Below are 21,561 nucleotides of genomic sequence, written 5' to 3' on the forward strand. Positions count from 1 at the left end.
AGAAAGGGGGCGAATGGAATCAGAGCTACAAGGGGCCATTGTGGCATTCTATATATAGATAGATATTTATTATCTATATATTATTCTCCCTCTCTAAAATGTATATAACAGTGTTACTGACGGCACTGCTATACTGGGAACTGGTGGGAGTCCTTGCGTCCTGCTCGTGCGCTTACAACAGTAAATTGCTCCAGATTTGATATGGTTAGGTTGCCTGTGAGCACTGGTGTTAGGGTAGACTGAGGTGAGCGGTGTCATTCCTCAGAGATGAGATGTGGAGTTTATGGCAATGCTTAGCTTGCACAATGGAGCCCCACATTGATTGGAGCTCCATGGGCTGACAGAACATCTGCATGCTGTGGTCTATCTCATCTCCTATTGGATATGATGGAAGTTGCTGTCTTCCCCCTTTGTTTGACTGCATAGCTCTCGCCAGCAAAAGGACCTCTATACAGAAATAAGCTCGACGACAGGCCACTGAGCCTGTTAGAAACATAGAAAATAGGTGCAGGAGGAGGCCATTCAGCCCTTCGAGCCAGCACCGCCATTTATTGTGATCATGGCTGATCATCCATCAGTAACGCGTTTGTGCCTTCTCCCCATACCCCTTGATTCCGCGAGCCCCTAGAGCTCTATCTAACTCTGTCTTAATTTCATCCAGTGAATTGGCCTCCACTGCCTGTGGCAGAGAATTCTGCAAATTCACAATTATCTGGGTGAAAATGTTTTTTGTCATCTCATGTTTTAAATGGGCTCACCTTTATTCTTAGACTGTGGCCCCTGGTTCTGGACTACCCCAACATTGAGAAAAAAATTCCTGCATCTAGCTTGTCCAGTCCTTTTATCATTTTATATGTTTCTATAAGATCCCTCTAATCTTTCTACAGGGGTACGGTGGAGTCTGTACTCACGTACTGCATAAATACGTGGTACTCCACCGGCAACTGCTCGGACAGGAAGGCTCTGCAGAGGGTAGTGAGGGGAGCAGAGAGGATCATTGGCGTCTCCCTACCCTCGGTACAAGAACTGTTCCTGAGCCGCTGTCTGAAAAAAGCTCAGAGAATTGCTAAGGACAATCTGCACCCCCGCCACATACACCTGGATCTCCTGCCATCAGGCAAGAGGTATTGCAGCATCAAAGCCCGGACTACAAGACTGCTAAACAGCTTCATGCCACAGGCTGTGAGGCTGCTAAACAGTCACTCTGTACTCAGTCACCTGATTCTGCGGCTTGGCACTGGCACTGGCCACTTTAATAACTGGCACTGGCCAATCAAATCAGCTGCCCCGGACATTTTTATGATTGGTTTTACTGTATTTTACGTTGTTGTTTTTCCTGCTTTTAACTATTTATACTGTTCCATCAGGGACTGGATTGTCTAGTGTTATTATGTGTGAAATGTTTTAAATTTCATGTGTGATGCTCCGGTATTCCCTGGGAAACGTCTTTTCATTTTGCACTGTACAATTGTTGCTTGCAAGATGACAATAAAGGTTGATTGATTGATTGAATGATTGATTAATCCTTTTAAATTCCAGTGAATACCAGCCCAGTCTTTCCAATCTTTCCTCATATGACAGTCCCGCCATCCCGGGGATTAACCTTGTGAATTTACGCTGCACTCCCTCAATAGCAAGGATGTCCTTCCTCAAATTAGGAGACCAAAACTGCACACAATACTCCAGATGTGGTCTCACCAGGGCCCTGTACAACTGCAAAAGGACCTCTTTACTCATATTCTCAAATCCTCGCGTTATGAAGGCCAACATGGCACTAGCTTTCTTCACTGCCTGCTGTACCTGCATGTTTGCTTTCAGTGACTGGTGTACAAGGGCACCCAGGTCTTGTTGCACTTCCCTTTGTCCTAACCTGACACCATTGAGATAATTATCTGCCTCCTTGTTCTTGCCGCAAAAGTGGATAATCTCACATTTATCTACATTATACTGCATCTGCTATGCATCTGCCCACTCACCCAACCTATCCAAGTCACCCTGCAACCACCTAGCATCCTCTTCGCAGTTCCAACTGCCAACAAGCTTTGTGTCATCTACAAATTTGCCAGTGTTACTATTAATTCCAACATCTAAATCATTAATATATATTGTAAAAAGTTGTGCCCCCAGCACCGAGCCTTGCGAGCACTCCACTCGCCACTGCCTGCCATTCTGACAGCGTCCCGTTTCTTCCTGCTCTTTGTTTCCTGTCTGTCAACCAATTCTCTATCCATGTCAATACCCTACCCCCAATACTATGTGCTCTAATTTTACCCACTAATCTCCTGTGTGGGATCTTATCGAAGGCTTTATGGAAGTCCAGATACACTATCTATCTATTAATATATAAAACTCAAATCCGTCCGCCTGCAGTACGGATCCCTTCCTGCCTTTTGATTCGTTGACGGCTGCTCCTTCCTATCAGCTTCCAACACACTTCGAAACAAAGTTGCAAGACAGGAACACTGAACTTTTCACTGCTGCAGCAGGCAGGGGAGGTGCAATTGAGGGAGGCAGGGGAGTGCTGGAAACTTACATTTGGCAACGGCTTCAGTTCCATTGGAGGAGACGGGTGCATGGTGGAATATTGGGTTGGGGGAATCACACCATTGGGGGAGCGGGTCTGCTCTTGGTCTAGTATCTACTAATTCTCCTTCATCCATTTTACTTGTCACATCCTCAAAAAATTCCAGAAGATTAGTCAAGCAGGATTTACCCTTCATAAACCCATGCTGACTTGGACCAATCCTTTTACAGCTATCCAAATGTGCCGTTATTACTTCTTTAATAATTGAGTCCACCATCTTCCCCATCACCGATGCTAGGCTAACTGGTCTATGATTCCCTGTTTTCCTGTGAAGAATCTTGGATTAATTCTGAGTTTAAGACATCAGCGGCTATCTGGTCTTCAGGCCACAAGACTATTATTTTAATCCAAAAGATGTGTCTATGATTTTGGAAAGAAAAAGTTCAATTAAACAAAGATTTTTAAGTGGTAGAAACATTTGATGGAGTTAATAAATTATTTTTGTGTTGTAATGTTTCTAAGGCTATTCCACGATTTTTCTTCGGGATTAAGGATGATTTTTTTCAAGTTGAAGAAGGGTTCTGACCGGAATCGTCTGTCCATTTCTCTCTACAGATGCTACCTGACCCACAATCTTCTAGCGCTTTGTTTTTTGCTCAAGATTCTAACATCACCGTCTGTTGTCTCCATCTGTCCTGCATGTTGCCACTGAGGATTGGAAGATCATAGTGGAATAATAGGCAGGCACTTAATTGTTCATGCATGATTCAAGTATTAATTGGAAGGATTCCAGCTAAATTCTTCTGAGGTTTTTTCATTTATCCTTTGTTCATTATCGTTTTAGATGCTTTCTTACCTGGCTGAACAATCTAATGTTTTTAATTAGTTTTTTTAGCGTAATTACGTGTTGCCAGAACTTTAGCTTTAACTTCATTTTTTTTATCAAGAACTAGAAACAATAATTGCGATAATTCTAAGAGTACTATATAGTCAAAATCCTTTCAGGCTAATGCTCTACAACTTTGGTTTTATATTGAGTATTAGGTTGATTGATGCTCTTCATATTCGTTCCACCTCCGTCCCGTTGATGTGGATGGGGGTGTGCGTGCGGCCCCTAGACTTCCTGAAGTCTACAATGAGCTCCTTGGTCTTCTTGGAGTTAAGGGCCAGGTTGTTGTCAGCGCACCATGCTGCTAGGAGCTGTACCTCTTCCCTATAGGCCGACTCATCGTTGTTGCTGATGAGGCCAATCACCGTTGTATCATCTGCATACTTGATGATGGTGTTAGTACCATGTACAGGTGTGCAGTCGTAGGTGAAGAGGGAGTAGAGGAGGGGGCTCAGCACACAGCCCCGTGGAACGCCGGTGTTCAGGGTGAGGGTTGAAGAGGTGTGCTTGTCTAACCTAACAGATTGGGGTCTGTTGGTTAGAAAGTCCAGTATCCAGTTGCAGAGGGAGGGGTCGATGCCCAGGTTACCGAGTTTGGTGATCAGTTTAGAGGGTATAATGGTGTTGAATGCTGAGCTGTAATTGATGAACAGCATTCTTATGTAAGTGTCTTTGTTGTCGAGGTGGGAGAGGGCGGAGCGAAGTGCCGTTGAGATGGCATCCTCCGTACTCCTATTCTTGCGGTAGGCAAACTGATAGGGATCCAGTGTGGGGGGTAGGCAGCTTTTGAGGTGTGCCAGGACCAGCCTCTCGAAGCACTTGGTGATAATGGGGGTAAGTGCAACTGGGCGGAAGTCGTGGAGGCTTGCAGCAGTGGAGTGTTTTGGCACTGGCACGATGGAGGTGGCTTTAAGGCAAGTGGGAACAACTGCTCGGACAAGTGACAGGTTGAAGATGTCAGTCCAGACGTCTGTCAGCTGCGCAGCACAGGCCCTGAGGACGCCCCCGTGGATGCCGTCAGGGCCAGCAGCCTTACGTGCATTAGTTCTACTCAGTGCCACGTACACGTCGTAGGGGGTGAGTGTGAGGGGTTGGTGATCGGCAGGGAGCACAGCCTTGATCGCTGTCTCTAGATTGTCCCTGTCGAAGCGGCAATAGAAGTGGTTAAGTTCCTCAAGGAAGGAGGCGTCGCTGGATGTGGGGTGGTGTTGGTGGGTCTATAGTCCGTGATGGCCTGGATGCCTTGCCACATGCGTCGGGGGTCGGAGTTGTTGTTGAAGTGCTCCTCAATCCTGAGCTTATGGCAGTGCTTGGCCTTCTTGATGCCCCTCTTCAGGTTAGCCCTGGATGAACTGCAGGCTCGAGCATCGCCTGACCTGAAAGCGGTGTCCCGTGCTTTCAGCAGTAGCCTGACCTTGCTGTTCATCCATGGCTTCTGATTCGGGAATATGGTCACCCGTTTGGGGAGGTGACACTATTGATGGTGGAGTTTATAAAGTCCAGAACAGAGGATGTATAGGAATCAACGTCCGTGTGGGAGTCAAGGGTGGCCTGGGCTGCAAACGCCTTCCAGTCAGTGTTTCCAAAACACTGCTGAAGTGTGGAGTCCACTTCCTCTGACCAGACTTTAACTGTCCTCACAGTGGGTTTAACCCGTCTGATGAGTGGGGAGTACTTAGGGAGCAGGAACAATGAGACGTGATCAGACTGACCAAGGTGGGGGAGGGGGGTGGCTTTGTAAGCTTCAGCCATGTTGGTGTAGACTTTGTCCAGTGTCTTGTCTACTCTAGTGGGGAAGGATACATGTTGGTGGAATTTGGGGAGTACAGTCTTCAGGTTGGAGTGATTGAAGTCACCCGCAACAATGAAGGCTGCCTCGGGGTTGTGAGTCTGTTGTTTGCTAATGGCAGTAACCAGCTCTTTCATTGCAAGCTTGGCATTAGCATCAGGAGGGATATAGGCTGCAGTCACACCAGTGGAGGTGAACTCTCTGGGCAGATAGAACGGCCTGCATCTAACGAAGAGGAACTCAAGGTTAGCTGAGCAGTGACTCTCGATGATGGTGGAGTCCGTGCACCATGTTTTATTTACATAAATGCATAGACCCCCACCTCTGGTCTTACCGGAGTCTGTTGTCCTGTCCGCTCGGAGTAAATGACGCCCCGTTAGCTGGATGGCGCTATCAGGAATGTCGATGTTGAGCCAAGTTTCTGTGAAGATCAGGATGTTGCAGTCTTTGATCCAGTTGTGGGAGGTGATCCTTAGCCGGAGTTCGTCCATTTTGTTTGCCAGTGAGCGCACGTTAGCGAGGAAAAGGCTATGAATCGCTAGCCTGTGTGGGGCTAGCTCTAACCTGGCCTTTAACCCACCTCTGCATCCCCGGCGGTGCTTTCATACGCTTCGCCGTCTGTTGGTGCTTCCGGTCGGCCGAGCTGGCTTGGTGCGCGCTGGTGGTCTGCCGCTCCGCGCCTCCGTGGCTCCGGTGGCGGTCTCCAGCCCCGCGGCTCAGCTGGCGTTCTCCAGCCCCGCGGCTCTGCTGGCGGTCTCCAGCCCCGCAAACTTGTTTGTAATATTAACTTGCTGTTGCAGTTGTACTGCTGATCTGTAATGTGGCCTTAGTAATTTCTCATTTGCCTTTGATATAGCTGTTATTCCTAGTTTAATATAACCTGCAGATTTGGCACTCTTGTATCTGAGCCTTTAACATAAACTAGGAACTGACTCAATAAAAAGCTCTGAGATGCATATCAAGTATTTCATTGCCACTTTTGCAGTGTTGCTTTAACCAGTAAATATTGTTTTCAACCTTGAATGAATTTTTGTCTATTACAAGTCGTAATCATAGAGCTCTACACCATGAAAAACAGGCCGTTTGGCCCACCTTGCCTATATAGACCCCAAGGGTTACAAGAGAGTGGGGGGTTGAGGATAGAAGGGAGTGAAGAAGTAAACTATAGAATAGAAAAGAGTGGGGAAAAAAACACAGGAAATGGATTAACTTTAATTGGAAAGTTAAATGTTCATACCAATGGACTGTAGGGTAGCATGCATGCAGAATATGAGGTTCTGTTCTTCCATTTTGCATTTGGCTTCAATGTGGCAGTGGAGAGGGGCGAGAGCAGACAGGTTAGTGGGGGATGTAGGGGAGGCCAAGCATAGGCTAGGTGACTTTTTTGGAGAGCACGTGCTCTGTCCACAACAGCCATCTTGAGCTTCTGGCTGCATGTCATTTCAACTTTACTCGGTGTATTCTCACATGTCTGCACATTTCAAAGTAAGCACAGAAAATAACAAGTTGAATTTATAAAGAGTGTGGTATGAGGCTTGGTGGTTTTTAAGAAGCATGGGAATGGGGCCTGAGCAAGTTTATATATAGCTAAGAATCTGACTCATAGCAATGACAGTGAAATCATCAACTTTACTAACATAACTGAAACATTCTACCGAAGCACAGAAATATATACAGCTGTCAGTAATTTATTGCTCTTACATTGTAAGGACTGTTTTGTAACCAATTAATAATCAGTGAGATTAGCTCAAATTAAGGTATTTAGGATCATTTCTTTCTAATTAAAGTTATGTTGATTGAGGTGCAATAGTCTCTCGTGTCCTGGAAGAGTAATTTTATGAGTACAGGTAATTTAAAAACTGTTTGTTATATCTGACTTTTTACAATATGCTTCACTATTCAGCCTGATTGACATAACTAGTGATGGTTTAGAGATTCCTAATGCAAGTCCACCACCGGTTTTATGCCACCTCCGTTAATCTGGGCAAAATTACACGAGAGTACTTGATATCCTCCACCCCCCCTCCCCCCGTAGTTTCCCCGAAAATGGGGCGCTAGGTTTGGGTAAAGCAACTGATCTTGACCTCATCAGGACATCCGTGGTCAATTGGTGGACCAAATTTGCCCTGTGTGGCCGGGGCTTTCGAACTCCAGCACGGCTAGAGCCGGCCAATCTGTTCCCATAGCTGACTTCCGTGGCCAATTGGCAGGTCATATTTGCGCCCTGCGGCCGGGGCTTTGGAACTCCAGCCCAACCAGCTGGCAGATCCGTTCCCATAACCAACTTGCCAGGCTGTTGGCGGGTCAAATTTTCCCCCTGCAGCCAGGATTCCGGAACTCCAGCTCGGCCACAGCTGGCAGATCTGTTCCCATAACCTATTTCCGAGGCTGACTTTGGGGCCTCGGCGGCTTAGGCGGACCATTCTGGTACTGTTCCGGTACAGTTCGACTGCTCTCAGAGGCCGCGACCTCTGAGTTAGCAAAATAGACAATTCAGAAAACTCTGGAACCAAGGGTTCTGTAAAGTCGGTGGTGGGCATATATCAAATTTGCATATCAAAATCCAGAATGGTTAAATCCTTGCCACAGGTATCGCTAGTATATCATGCAAAGCCTTCTTTGAGCCATTGCACAAAAAATGCAGGCGTGATCTTATGTTTATTAAATATATTAATTATTCCATCTTTCAGGTGTTTGGAAATGCTCCCTCTGGCACTATGACTGAGAAATTTTCAGATCTCTTGCAATTTGCTGCCCAGGTGTCACGCTTGATGGTGACAGAAATCAGGAGAAGAGCCTCGAACAAATCTACAGGTAAGAGATGTTTCAGCTGAAAGCTACCATACCAAGATTTTATTGTGTTTGGCGATGAATACGAATTACATTATGTAAATGTATTTGTCAGCAAAAATAATGAATCCACAATTAACTGCCTCATGTCAATGTTTCAAGCCTTTCCATTTGTAGCCTTTAATTTGGAATTGTGCCTTGACTAATATTTCTAATATACTATATTAGTAAGGCAATAAAATAGTATATTAAAGCGAGATACGTGTTGTCAAACAAAGCGATCTTTAGGTTATTAGGTTAACACAGAACCGCTCTCAGAGCCACAACAAGGGGCAGAGGTGTTACCAGCAGTATATATACCCCAGGGGAGACCCGTGACCCGCTCTTCCCGCCAAACCAAGTCACGTGACCCAACCCCCAGAGCCGAGGGTTCGTACCACAAGTCGCTAACCACCCAGGGGCCACCACAATATTATATTGCTGCTGCCTAAAGTATTATACAAGAAATCGATACTTTCAGTAGTTTAAACTAGCTTGAACTTATGGTTAGAAAACCTGGAGAAAATGAGAGACTGCATTGAACTTCACGTCTGAAGAACAACAAGCACTGATGCTTGGTATGGTGGCAGCCAAAAAAATGATCCTAACCGACTGGAAATCATCCACCCCCCCCCCCCCCCCCCCCCCCCCCCCCCCCCCCACCGCTTCGGAAAATGGCTCAATGAAATGATAATAATCATACAGATGGAACGGATACGCTTCCACAATTCCAAGGCACCCAAACAACTTTTTAAATGTTTGGAGACCGTTTATCAACCATATCAAAGACCAATACAGGTGCACAACCTCTTATCCGGAGTTCCGGAAACCGAAAAGCTCTGAAAACTGGACATTTTTTCCAGGATGTCATCTGCACACCAAAGCTCGCGTTTGGCGCCAAACTTGACCCGAAACGACCCACGGTCAACCCAGGTCTGTACTACTGTAGCGGCTGCCTCCTCCCCGGAGACCGGGGAGACACTTAAACATCTGTAAATCATTGCTTAAATGTTAGTCAGTTAGTTTGGAGGGCTTTTATGTGAAGGGGGAGGTGAAGGGGGAAACTTAAATTCTTAGTCACCTACCTGGTCGGAGAGGCGGGAAGCGGGCAATGCCTTACCGGGTCACCATGCAGTAAGCTCCGGAGCGCTGTGGCCGCCGACTCCCAACATCGCAGAGCTGGGGCTGCGGGCGTCCGGCCACGGGCGTTGCCGGTTGTAGCTCCGACCCCGCCAACTCTATCCCTGGCTGCGCGGCGCTCCAAATCCAGCGCCGCCCGCAACCGGACGCCCGCAGCCCCAGCTCCGCGATGTTGGGTGTCGGCGGCCACAGCGCTCCAGAGCTTACCGCACGGCGACCCGGTAAGGCATTGCCCGCTCCCCCCTGGTATCCCAGAGCTGTGGCCGCCGACTCCCCACATCGCGGGGCTAGGGCTGTGGGCGTCCGGCCGCGGGCCGCGCTGGATTTGGAGCGCCGCGCAGCCAAGGGTATAGTTCGCCGGGGTCGGAGCTCCAACCGGCACCGCCCGCGGCCGGACGCCCGCAGCCCGAGCTCCGCGATGTTGGGAGTCGCCGGCCACAGTGCTCCGGAGCTTACTGCGCGGCGACCCGGTAAGGCATTGCCCGCTCCCCGCCTCTCCGACCAGGTAGGGGACTAAGAATTAAAGTTTCCCCCCCTTCCCCCCCCCCCCCCCCCCCCCACCACATAAAGTCCCTCCAAACTAACTGACTAACATTTAAGCAATGATTTACAATGATTCCCCGGTCTCCATGGAGGAGGCAGCCACTCCAGACTTTTCAAGCCGCCCGCGCTACCTACCTAATCTACGCTAAAAATCTTCCATTCCGAAATCCGAAAAATTCCGAAATCCGAGAAGTGTCTGGTCCCAAGGCTTTCGGATAAAAGGTTGTGTACCTGTAATTTCATATTTTCTGCAGCGATGTAGTCCTGTGCTCTTTACTTGTGCCCTTGCAATGTCTGATTGTGTAGCACCATGTGGATTGCACCAATAGTGTTTTGTCTGGCGGCATTTTCTGGTGTCCTTTTCTTTTCTTTCTTTTCTTTCTCTTTTTTTGTTTTGTTCTGTTTGTTATAAAAAAAAAATTTTTAAATCTGGAGCTCAAGCAATGCAGTTCTTTTTTGAGTTTGATAGGTTCGCACACTGATGTTCAAACTATGCTGCCAGTTGAAAATATTTGTTTTTAATCGCTCTGAGAACGATGAACCGGCTTAATTCACTCTTGTGTATTTCCAATTTCTTAGTGGCTATTATCATGTTTATTTGAACCGGGAGGCTTCAGGAAAGTTGAACTTGGGTACTTCAAAATCTTTTTTATATTGTTTGGCTGGGAAACCATGGACCCTGGAATGTACTTGTCAATTTTAGGCAGTAAGAAGGATTACCATATTTTAAATTTTCCTTGCATTTATGGACATTTTAGGTCGGGTTATGATATGATAATTAAAAGGAAACTTTTAGTTTTTTGCACGTCAACAGGATTGTAAACTTCAAACACATCTTGCATTAATTTCCTTCGTTAAATTTGGCGGAGAAGCATCCAGATGTTTGTTACACCCTTTAAGCATGATTACTATTCAGATTTGCCCACTTCTAGTTCTGGTATTGTCCTCTTTAAATGATGTTGCTTTATACCCTGTGAACCCCAATCTTTATCAATTACATCGTCTAGCTCCAAATCAGAAGATACTCCGGATTCTTGTCATACTTTAAGAGATGATATCCTTCCTTGTGCCTGACACAGCTGTATCTCCAATAATATCTCACCTATATTTTGAGTATATTAAAGTTGAAATCTAGTTCATAGATTCCTCTTATCAAATGATAACCCTTTCAAATGTAGACCTCTAGTTAAATTTAAATGCTATGAAGACTGATTCATGAATTGCCCCTGTTTTCTGCATATAGTTGCTGCAAGATACGCCTTACTAACAAAGTGTCCAAGCAAATAGTTGTTAAATGTGCTCTATGTACTATTATTGTGCAGTTGGGTCACAATATTATTTATTTCACACTTGCAAAACATTTTTAAGTTTGTGGATTACTAAAAGTAATATTTAGACAGAAAGTTAATAAATTGCACTGTATTTATTATCTAGGGGAGACTCTTATTTAGTCTGAAGATGGGTTCCGGCCCGAAACGTTGTCTATTTCCTTCACTCCATAGATGCTGCTGCACCCGCTGAGTTTCTCCAGCACTTTTGTCTACCTTCGATTTTCCACCACCTGCTGTTCCTTCTTAAACTCTTATTTAGAATTATTACTCTCTATAAATCACATCTGCCTATTTTTTTATATGGGGAGGAACTTTTTGAACTTTCTGATTATCCATGGCCATGGAGCAATCACTTTCAACTAATACTACGATACGATAGAGCTTTATTCATCACTGAAGGGAAATTGGTCTGCCAACAATCACAACACACAACAAGGTATACGAAAATCTTGAAATTAGGAGTGAAAACAAGAAGAAAAAGACAAACGAACACAGACTTAACCACTGGGCAGAGGATTCTAAACTAGAGTGCCCCTGCCCCCACACTGGACCTTCTTTGTTCTCCCACTGTCCAATTGCAGGCCGATCATGAGGTTCCCTCTGCCACCAAGGCCCCTGTTGTCGTCGAGGCTCACGCAGTTGCCGAGGCACTCGATGCTGCCGCTGATGCTCCTTCGGCCCAGGCAGGCCTTGCCGCCTAGCTTCTCCGTAGTTCCCTGGGAGGCCTGTGGGGCGAGTCGGGCTTACCGGTCTGGTCGGCAGCACGGTTGTTCAGTGCGTGACTCGGGACCGCGTGGCTCCCCGGGACGATCCCGCCGCGTGCGCAGCTCCCCGGGACTTGGGAGGGTTTCATCTAGAATGGCAAGAGGATGGGAAACAGAGCAGCAGGGCAGCAAATGGAAAGGCTGATGATAAAGTGGAGGTTATGTTACGTAAGTCCCAATGGAAGGACAAGCATGGAGAGATTCATAAATATGGGCATAATGAAGGGTTGAAGTGTGTTTACTTCAATGCAAGGATATTGTGGGGAATGCTGATTAATTTTCAGCCTGGATCAGTGCTTGGAATTATTGATGTTGTGGTCATTACAGAAACTTGGTTGCGAGGGACACAACTATCAGCTCAACATGCCTGAGTTGCGATGTTTCAGAGAAGATAGAGAGAAGAGGGATGATAAAAGAGGTGGAGGAGCTGCTTGGCTAATCAGAGAGAATGTCACAGCAGTACTGGTGGTTACGTCTACTCGGATATTATGGGCTGAGCTCAATAATGAGGAAAGAGCAATTTATGGGATTATATTATAGGCTATCCAAATGCCAGTGGGAAATAGAGGATCAGGTATGTAGACAAATTACAGAAGGATGGAAGAACCACAGGGTTGTACTAATGCGTAGGAAAGAACTGCAGATGCTGGTTTATTCCAAAGTTAGACACACAGTGCTATAGTCACTCAGCGGGTCAGGCAGCATCTCTGGAGAAAAGGAATAGGTGCCGTTTTGGGTTGGAACTTCTTCTCAGCGCTGAGAATAGAGGAAACTGGAGGTAGAAAAAGACCAGAACAAATTAGAGCGGGCAACAGAGGACCAAGGAAAGTTGGAGCCCATAATGGCTCATTTTTAGCTGGGGAAGAGGTGATAACAAAGGAATAGAGCAGGGGTTCCCAACCTTTTTCGTCCCGTTTGCCTCTGACAACTTTAATAGCACATAACAATGTTATTTCACTATTTATGAACAACTAATGATGAACAAATACGGGTATACCAGAACCAAACACATTCAGTCAATGAGAACAAAATATGTACAAATCCAGAATCAACAAATTTACCCCCTGGGTAGGCGAAATTTACCCCCTGGGGGTAAATTTACCCCAGGTTGGGAACCCTTGGAATAGAGGAATGCGAACAGTAGAACTGGTACGGCGACTAGAGGGGGGTGGCGCAGAGAGTGAATACGAGGGTTACTTGAAATTAAAGAAATCAATGTTCATACCGCTGGGTTGTTAGCTGCCCAAGTGAAATATGAGGTGCTGCTCCTCCAATTTGCCCACTCAACCTCCGGTCCCATTCTCCCACCCCGCCGCCTCCTGTGATGAAGGTTGAGAATTTTTGCTGCATTAAAGAGGCTTAATAAATGCAAGTTGTATTCATTTAGCAGTGCTTCCAATTCCTCCTAACACTTTCCCAACTCGAATTACAGACACTGAGTGGGTGTAGTGATAAGTGCAAACTTCAACCTGTTTCATTTCTGAAAACAAAATCATTAAATGCAAGAAATGCTTCAGAGGAAAAAAACATATTTGGTATCAGGTTAAATGAAGCAATTTCTATTTAAGGAATTTAGCATTTGGAATATTTTCCTTTTGTTTCGATTTAGAAAATGGCAGGTGCCAAACTTGCTAAGAACACCTTCTAAACATGGGATCAGTGTTTGTCTGTCCAATCTCCTAGTCCCAACATTGACTGGTCCTTTGCCACAATTTTTAATGTACCTTGCTATATTTTATATAGAGGTAAATGATACAAATGAAATAAATGGAGTTCCGCAAGTGTCGGTGTTGGGAGCCGCTACTCTTCACGTTGTGTATGATTTGGACGAGAGGATTGAAGGCTTTGTGACAGAGTTTGCAGATGATATGAAAATAGATGGAGGGGCAGGTGGTGCAGAGAAAGCAGGGACTCTGCAGAAGGACTTGGACAGGAAGGGAGAGTGGGCATAGAAGTGGCAAATGGAATATTGTGTAGCAAAGTGTGGAATCATGCACTTTGGTAGAAGGAATAAAGGCGTAGACTTTTTTAAATGGGGTGGGAATCCAGAAATTGGAGGTGCAAAGGGACTGTGCTGGTGCAGGATTCCCAAAAGGTTCACCTGCAAATTGAATCGGTAGTAAAGAAAGCAAACTCAATGCTAATATTTATTTCAAGAGGGCTTGTGTACAATAACAGGGATGTAATGTTGAGGCTCTATAAGGTGCTGGTAAAGCCGCCCTTGGAATATTGTGAGCAATTTTGGGCACAGAAGGCTGTGGATGCCAAGTCAGTGGATATTCTGAAGGCAGAGATAGATAGATTCTTGATTAGTACAGGTGCCAGAGGTTATGGGGACAAGGCAGGAGAATCGGGTTAGGAGGGAGAGATAGATCCGCCATGATTGAATGGTGAAGTAGATTTGATGGGCCGAATGGTCTAATTTTACTCCTATTCCTTATGACCTAAATTAATGAACATTTGCATGGCATGCACATTCGAATTAGAAGGGCAGAATTATGATGAAAGGGTAATATGTCAGCTTTAACATTATTTTTTCAAATTTGTAAAATACTGAGAGTTAAAACATGCTCTAGCCAAAGTTATCTAAGTTCTAGAAATTGCATTGGTTTTGGAGCATGGTCTCTACTAAGTGGTTACATTTCTTATCAGCAAATTTTATAATGTTGCTGCCTACAGTCTGAATTTAGGTCAATAACACATATTGCTAAGTGTAAGGACTCAAAATTGAACCATTCTGGTCTCAAAAATGTCCATGATTAGCTTCCCGTGTTTCTCGTTACTGTGTCAACTTTGTTGTCATTCTATCATCTTTCGTTTTTGAACTTTTATCGTCTTAAGAAGCTAATGTGGTCATTCATTGAATGCCTTCAAGAAGCTTGTATACACACCTGTTGAATGACCTAATCAAATAAATGAGCAATTTTTTTTGACAAAATTTGCTTCAATCAAGTATTGGCAACATAAGTATTAACTTAAGATAACTTTGCCTTTGCACTTCCTTTTCTTGAATCATGGTATATGATAAGAACTCACTTCTAGTACTGTATCCAGTAATTTAATATAAGCATTGAAAGATTGCCTGCTTTTTTTTTCATCTTTGCTGCTTTTAGTAACCAGGGATGCAATCTATCTGGGCAAGTTCACTTTCCATTTTCAGTAATGCTAATTTGTTGTCTTTTTTTATTAATGTTGCCTAATATTTCATGGTGCTTTTAATACATCCCCTTTCTTTGGAAGGAAAACTGCAATGTGCCCATTTAATATTTTCCCTTGTTCTTTTCCTATCTGTGAAGAATTTTACTTGAACACTAAATAGACAGCATTTTCCCAGATGATTTCTTAAACGTGATTTATAAAATATTTCAGGGTTCAATTTAGTATTGCCCACTAATGCTTTCTTATAATCTCTTCTTAGCTCCTTAATCATATTAACAATTCCTACCCTCATTTTCATAATTTAATTGGATGTTACCTAAATCTTGTTCCTGACATGTGATGTACCTATTCAGTTAATAAAATTTTATATAGTGTCACCACGTAAGTATTGTAAAACTCTTGGATAAGTTTGTTTATTCACAGAACTTATAGTTGTGATGCATTGTAGCATTGCATACCAATTTTGAATATTCAGTATCTATTATTGTCAGAATATGAAATGTGCACTATTTTGTGATGCGTAAACACCTAGAATGATATTCCTGGCTATTGATACAGTAATAAATTAGGTATTTTTATGATTTGTTTCTTTCAACAGAGGCAGCCAGTCGAGCCATTGTCCAATTTTTGGAAGTTAATCAAAGTGAAGAATCAAGTAGAGGATGGATGCTTCTCACTACAATCAACTTATTGGCATCATCAGGACAGGTTAATTGATACACAACAAATCGTGTCAAATAGTGTTTCCCAATGTAGCTGTAATTTCCCTTCCTACCTTTTCCAATATTTTCCTCCCATGTCCGCACGCTCCCACACTCTCTGGCTTCACATCTTCTTGGGTTTTGCACCAAAGTAGAACTGTCCTTGTAACCCATTTTCTTTTTCCGCTTGCTGTTAATTAAGATGATTGCTGATGATGTCTATTGTTGCAGGATACAATTTAGCCCATTGTGTCTGCGCTTGCACTAAGCACTCCCTTATTGTTATATTATGAAATTTTACAATTTTAGCTTAGAATAAAATAAGAACTGGAGTATCAAGTTTGTGTCATGAGACAAAGAAATGCAGATGCAAGAATTCAGAATAATACGTAAAATTCTGGAAGTACTTAACAGGACAACCAACATCACGACAAAATGTCAGCTCTGTCAGCAGCTTAAAGATGTCAACAGCATCTGCAGTCATTTTGCATTTGGAATATTGCAAATGTAACAGATTCATGGGTAGGTATGGAGTGGAGCAGGAACTGGTAAAGTGGGAGGAGGAGTGATTTAGATGACAAAAGAATGATGGAGGTAGTGGGAGAATAGCAAAGAAATTGTCAAGAAAACATAAACTGATTTCAGATTCTTTTAAATCAGGCTTTCATGTGATGGGGAAAGGAGATAAAAGGACATGTTTCATTCATCTCTATCACTTTCATGAAGTAGATGCTCTGGGAAGTAATGAGGATGGCAGGACTGGTTTAGGTTTATAATTGTCACTGGGGTACAGTGAAAAGATTTATTTTGCACACTATCTAAACAGATCAGTTGAATACATCCAAGTCGAACGCAAGTAGGTTGCACGGTGGCATAGTGGTAGAGCTACTGCCTTACAGCGCCAGAGACCCAGGTTCAATCCTGAGTATGGGTGCTTGTCTGTACGGAGTTTGAACGTTCTCCCCTTGACCTGCGTGGGTTTTCCCCGAGATCTGCGGTTTCCTCCCACAATCCAAAGACATACAGGTTTGTAGGTTAATTGGCTTGGTATAAATGCAAAGTTGTCCCTAATGTGTTAATGTGCGGGGATCGCTGGTCAGTGCGGACTTGATGAGTCGAACAGCCTGTTTCCGCGCGGTATCTCAAAACTAAACTAAACTTTAAAAAAAAGTGCGATCAATACAGCAAAGGGGAAAATATAGTGTGCAGAATTTAGTTCTCAGCATTGTAGCGCAGTCACTCCATAGACAAAGTCCAATTTCCTCAATAGGGTGGAGGTGAATCGGACAGTCCCCAAGCTTATGGAAGGACTATTCTGAAGCCTGATAACAGAGGAGGAATTTGTTCCTGTGTCTGGTGGTGCATGCTTTCAAGCTTCTGTATGTTCTGATGAATGGGAGTATGGAGAAGAATGAATGACCAGAGTGGGACGTTTTTGATTATGCTGGCTGTTTTTCATAAGCAGCGTGACGTGTAAATGGAATCAATGGTAGGAAGTTTGGTCTGTGTGATGGACTGAGCTACATCTATGATTTTATGCAGTTTCTTGCCATCTTGCAGAGCTGTTCTCAAATCAAGTTGTGATGCAACCCAACAATATTCTTTCTATTTCACTCACTGGGCTCATTTTATCCATTTGCTGTGCTTCCTTTGAATATGCTGGGTTCACTGGATAATTCATTATTCTACTGTGTAACATTGTCTTTAAATGAATTAAAGGTGTGATGTATTAATATAAATAATTTCCAATAGCCTGGAAAACCAGGGTCCTGAACGTGCCAAATTTATAGTGATCCCCCCCCCCCCATCAATTTTCAACAGCTAGTATTACAAATGAAATATATGTGGTAGCTTCAGTAGTGATCTCAATGAATATTAAGTTCAGATTTTTTTAATGAGTATTTTTAGAGAAATGTTTATTTGTTAAATGCAACTACTTCTCATGAGTAACTAGCACCAGACAGTTGATTCATACAGGGTATCCTAGGGTGAGGTACTTTTAATATTTGGGTGATAGATAACCCAAGGTTATAATTAAAGGATAAGCAACTCAATTGAGTGAATTAAATGTATGTTGACTTTGATTTAATTGTGAAATATATTTTCTATTGCTGGTACTACTGCTTAAGTTGTATTTGAAAGTATTTAAAATTGGTACAGTCAGAGCTTCAGAATGCTCTTTCAAAGCAGATAACACTAACCTGGTTTTCTTTCTTTTGCCAAACAGAAAACTGTAGACTACATGACAACAATGTCTCTACCTTCCACACTGGTTAAATGTCTCTATCTGTTCTTTGATCTTCCTCATGTGCCTGATGTACCTGGAGGAGCACAGACAGAGCTACCACTTAGTGAACGACGGTCACTATTGCAAAAAGTATTTGTACAGGTGACGTAATCTATTATATTTGAACCTACGTATTAATGTCCTGAGATTCATACAGGACATTTTCAGTTCACTCCACCTTTACCACACTTTGGCCTTGATAGTAACCATCTTCAAAAAAAAAAAAACCCAATTCCCAAACTTGTAGTACCACTAAGAAGGATAAGGATAGTAGAAGCACAGGAGCACTACGCACAAGTTTCCATCCAAGAAAGACACTATGCCTGACTTGGAAACATATTCCATATTTGTATCTTAGTCTAAATCTTATAACTTTCCATCTGCAAACACTGCCAGAGTACCATCTCCAGATCGACTGCAGCAGTTTAAGAAATCGCTCACTGCCAAAGGGAGTGGACAGTATTTGGTTGCCTTGTCTGTTATATCCAAATGGTCTAAATGAATTAGAAGAATTTGTAACAGCTTCATCCTGTATCAGATTTCTTATTGGTAATGATCACTCATTTCAGTTGAGTATTCAGTGAAGTGAGCTGTGCAGTCCCTAACTAGTGCTGGAATCTGAAGCAAAAAAAAACAAATTGCTGGAGGAACCCAGTGGATCACGCAGCATCTGTGGAGCAAAATGGAGAGTTGACATTTTGTGTTGCACCAACTTCATCTGGACTGAAAGAGCAGAGAGGGCGATAGAGAAGTGAAGGATGGGGTGGGGTGTGGTAGGAGGGATGGCGCAAGAACTGGCAAGTGATAACCATAAACGCATGTCCTCTGGCTCTCGATCCCCCTACTCCGAGTAAGAGACGCTGCATTTACTTGATCTATTACTCATGATTTTGAACACCTCTATAAGATTATTCCTCATCCTCCTGTGCTCCAAGAATCCTAGAGAAGAGTCCTAACCTGTTTAACTTCCCTATAGGTCAGGCCCTCGCGCCCTGGCAACTTCCTTGTAAATCTTCTCTGCACTCTTTCCAGCTGTACAATATCTTTCCTATAACATGGTGCCCAAAACTGATCACAGTACCCTAAATCTGGCCTCATCGTATCTTCTACAACTGCAACATGACCTCCCAACTTATATTCAATAATCTGACTGATGAAGGCCAATGTGCCAAAAATCATTGCACCTGTGACACCACTTTCAAGGAACTGTGTACCTGCACTCCTAGAACCCTTTGGTCTACAACACTCCCCAGAGCTCTGCTATTCATTGAATTGGTCATGCCTATGATAGACTTCTCAAAATACAACTTCTCACTTTTCTCTGCATTAAAATTAATCAACCATTCTTCAGCCCATCTGCCCAACTGGGTACTCTCATTAACCTTTTTGCGTCAATCAAAAAATGCAATCAAATTTGTAAGACATGATCTCACCCCTACAAAACCATACTGACTATCCCTAATCAGCCCCTGTCTATGCAAATGCATATATATTTTATCCCTCAGAACCTACTCCAGTAACTTCTCTATCACAGATGGAAGGCTCACTAGGCTAAGTCCCCAGGCTTTTCTTTGCAGCCCTTCCTAAATAATGCACAACATTCACCCCTTTCCAGTCATCTGGCACCTTACCCATGTCTAATAATAGTCATAGAGTGATACACTGTGGAAACAGGCCCTTCGGCCCAACTTGCTCACACTGGCCAACAATGTCCCAGCTATACTAGTCCCACTTGCCTGTGCTTGGTCCATATCCCTCCAAACCTGTCCTACCATGTACCTGTCTAATTCATATAACTCAGCCAGGACTCCTGCATTTTTTTTCTATAGCTTCCCACAGCATCCTAAGATAATCAGGCCTGGGAGATTAAGCTACTTACGCCCTAGGATGTAAAACAATTCCGCCTCCACCGCAATATGGAGTCCTCAAGATATATCCATTAACTGTGCTAAATTAACAACAAAAAAAACTGTCCTAAATTACCTAACCATGTTTTTCTCCATGATAAAATCAGAGAAGAAATATTCATGGAGGACCTTGCCCATCTCCTTTGGCTCTACACGTAGATGATTGCTTTGCTGACTGAGGGATCCAATTCTCTCTCTAGTTATCCTCTTTCCCTTAATGTACAAATAAAATCTCTTTGGATTCTCCTTAATTTTATCTGCCAGAGCTATCTTCTGCCCCCTTTTTGCTCTCCTGATGTCCTCAAGTATATTTTTCAATCCCCTATACTCCTCTAGGAATTTACTTGATCCCAGCTGCCTGCACCTGGCCCATGTCTCCTTCTTCTCATTACCCCATGTAGCTGCCATGCCTTTCACTCTTATAGGAACATGCATGCCTTGAACTCTCACCATCACACTTTTAAAAGCATCACACTCTCCGGGCATCCCTTTGCCCACAAACATCCTAGTTCGATCAACTTTAGCAAGTTCAAGGCACGCAGTGACCAGAATGCAGATTAGTTCGCAGGAAGCCTTTCCCCAAATCTTTGGTGGATAAAATTCGGGAACATAGATTTAAGTTAAAGGTCCAGAGATTTAAAGGGGATCTTTATCACCAAGAGAATGGTAAGTACCTGGAATAATTTGCCTTAGAGAGTGGTTGAAAAAGCAGTGTTGCTGACAGCTTGTAATTTTCTAAATGTCAAGGCATGAAAGGCTATGAACCAAATGCTGGAAGATGGTATTAATGCGTTGGACGCTACAAGTCGGCGTGAATGTGGTGAACTGTTTCCGTGCTCTCTGACTCAATGACAAGTGACTTAAGTCGTGCATCAAGACCAATGTCATTTGTTCCCACATGGATGGGCTGTAATTACCAGGGTAGATGGAAACATATTGTCTCCCAGCCTTGGACAAACAATTGATAGAAATATTGTGGTAAAGATTAAAATATAGTCAATGCAGATAGTAAACTATTTTCCTCAGTAAATTTATGAAGAAACTGGATTCATCTATATGTAGTAATCCAGGGCTGTCTGGAAGCTACCAAAATTTTGAATCTAATATTGCAATAAACAAATCTCAATATCAGCTTTATTTTTATTTAACATGGCAGTTCTATTTTTTTCATGCAAATCTTTATGCTAGAAATTGGGTGCTAAGCACTTTGTGACAGTTAAGGAAGCTAGAAAACCAGAATTCTTCAAGTGCACTTGCATCAATTTATGCATTACTTGGTATATTTATGGAATTATATATCAGCAACGAAGATCACCAAGTTTGCTCATATAAAATAAATATGGTCATGGGGTTTGACTTTACAATTGTGATACTTTTATGATAGATCTTGGTGAAACTCTGCAATTGTGTGTCACCGGCAGAAGAACTAGCTCAAAAAGATGATCTCCAGCTACTATTCAGTGCTATTACCTCTTGGTGTCCCCCCCATAACATTCTTTGGAGGAAGAGCGCAGGAGAGGTGCTAATGACCATATCTCGTCATGGACTTAGTCTCAATGTTATCAAATATATTCACGGTAGGTACCTGCAATGTCATTATCATTAATATTTTGTCGTGTAAAGAGGAATTTGAATTGTTAAAAAACAATCAGTGCAATTCATTCAGCCTATTGTACTGCTTCATTTTAAAGCTATCCA

General features: G+C 43.4%; 1 protein-coding gene across 1 annotated transcript in view; it reads left to right on the forward strand.

The window, feature by feature from the left end:
- The window catches only part of wdfy3 (WD repeat and FYVE domain containing 3), a 287,240-nt gene that overhangs the window by 64,378 nt on the left and 201,301 nt on the right, over nt 1-21,561 (forward strand). Inside the window, exons 3-6 of the mRNA XM_055664858.1 lie at nt 7,893-8,016; nt 15,567-15,676; nt 17,897-18,058; nt 21,248-21,440. Coding sequence (XP_055520833.1) covers nt 7,893-8,016; nt 15,567-15,676; nt 17,897-18,058; nt 21,248-21,440 — 589 coding nt within the window. The remainder of the gene's footprint in view (nt 1-7,892; nt 8,017-15,566; nt 15,677-17,896; nt 18,059-21,247; nt 21,441-21,561) is intronic.

This window comes from Leucoraja erinacea, chromosome 1 (genome assembly GCF_028641065.1).
Source record: "Leucoraja erinacea ecotype New England chromosome 1, Leri_hhj_1, whole genome shotgun sequence".
NCBI classification, from domain to species: Eukaryota; Metazoa; Chordata; class Chondrichthyes; order Rajiformes; family Rajidae; genus Leucoraja; species Leucoraja erinaceus.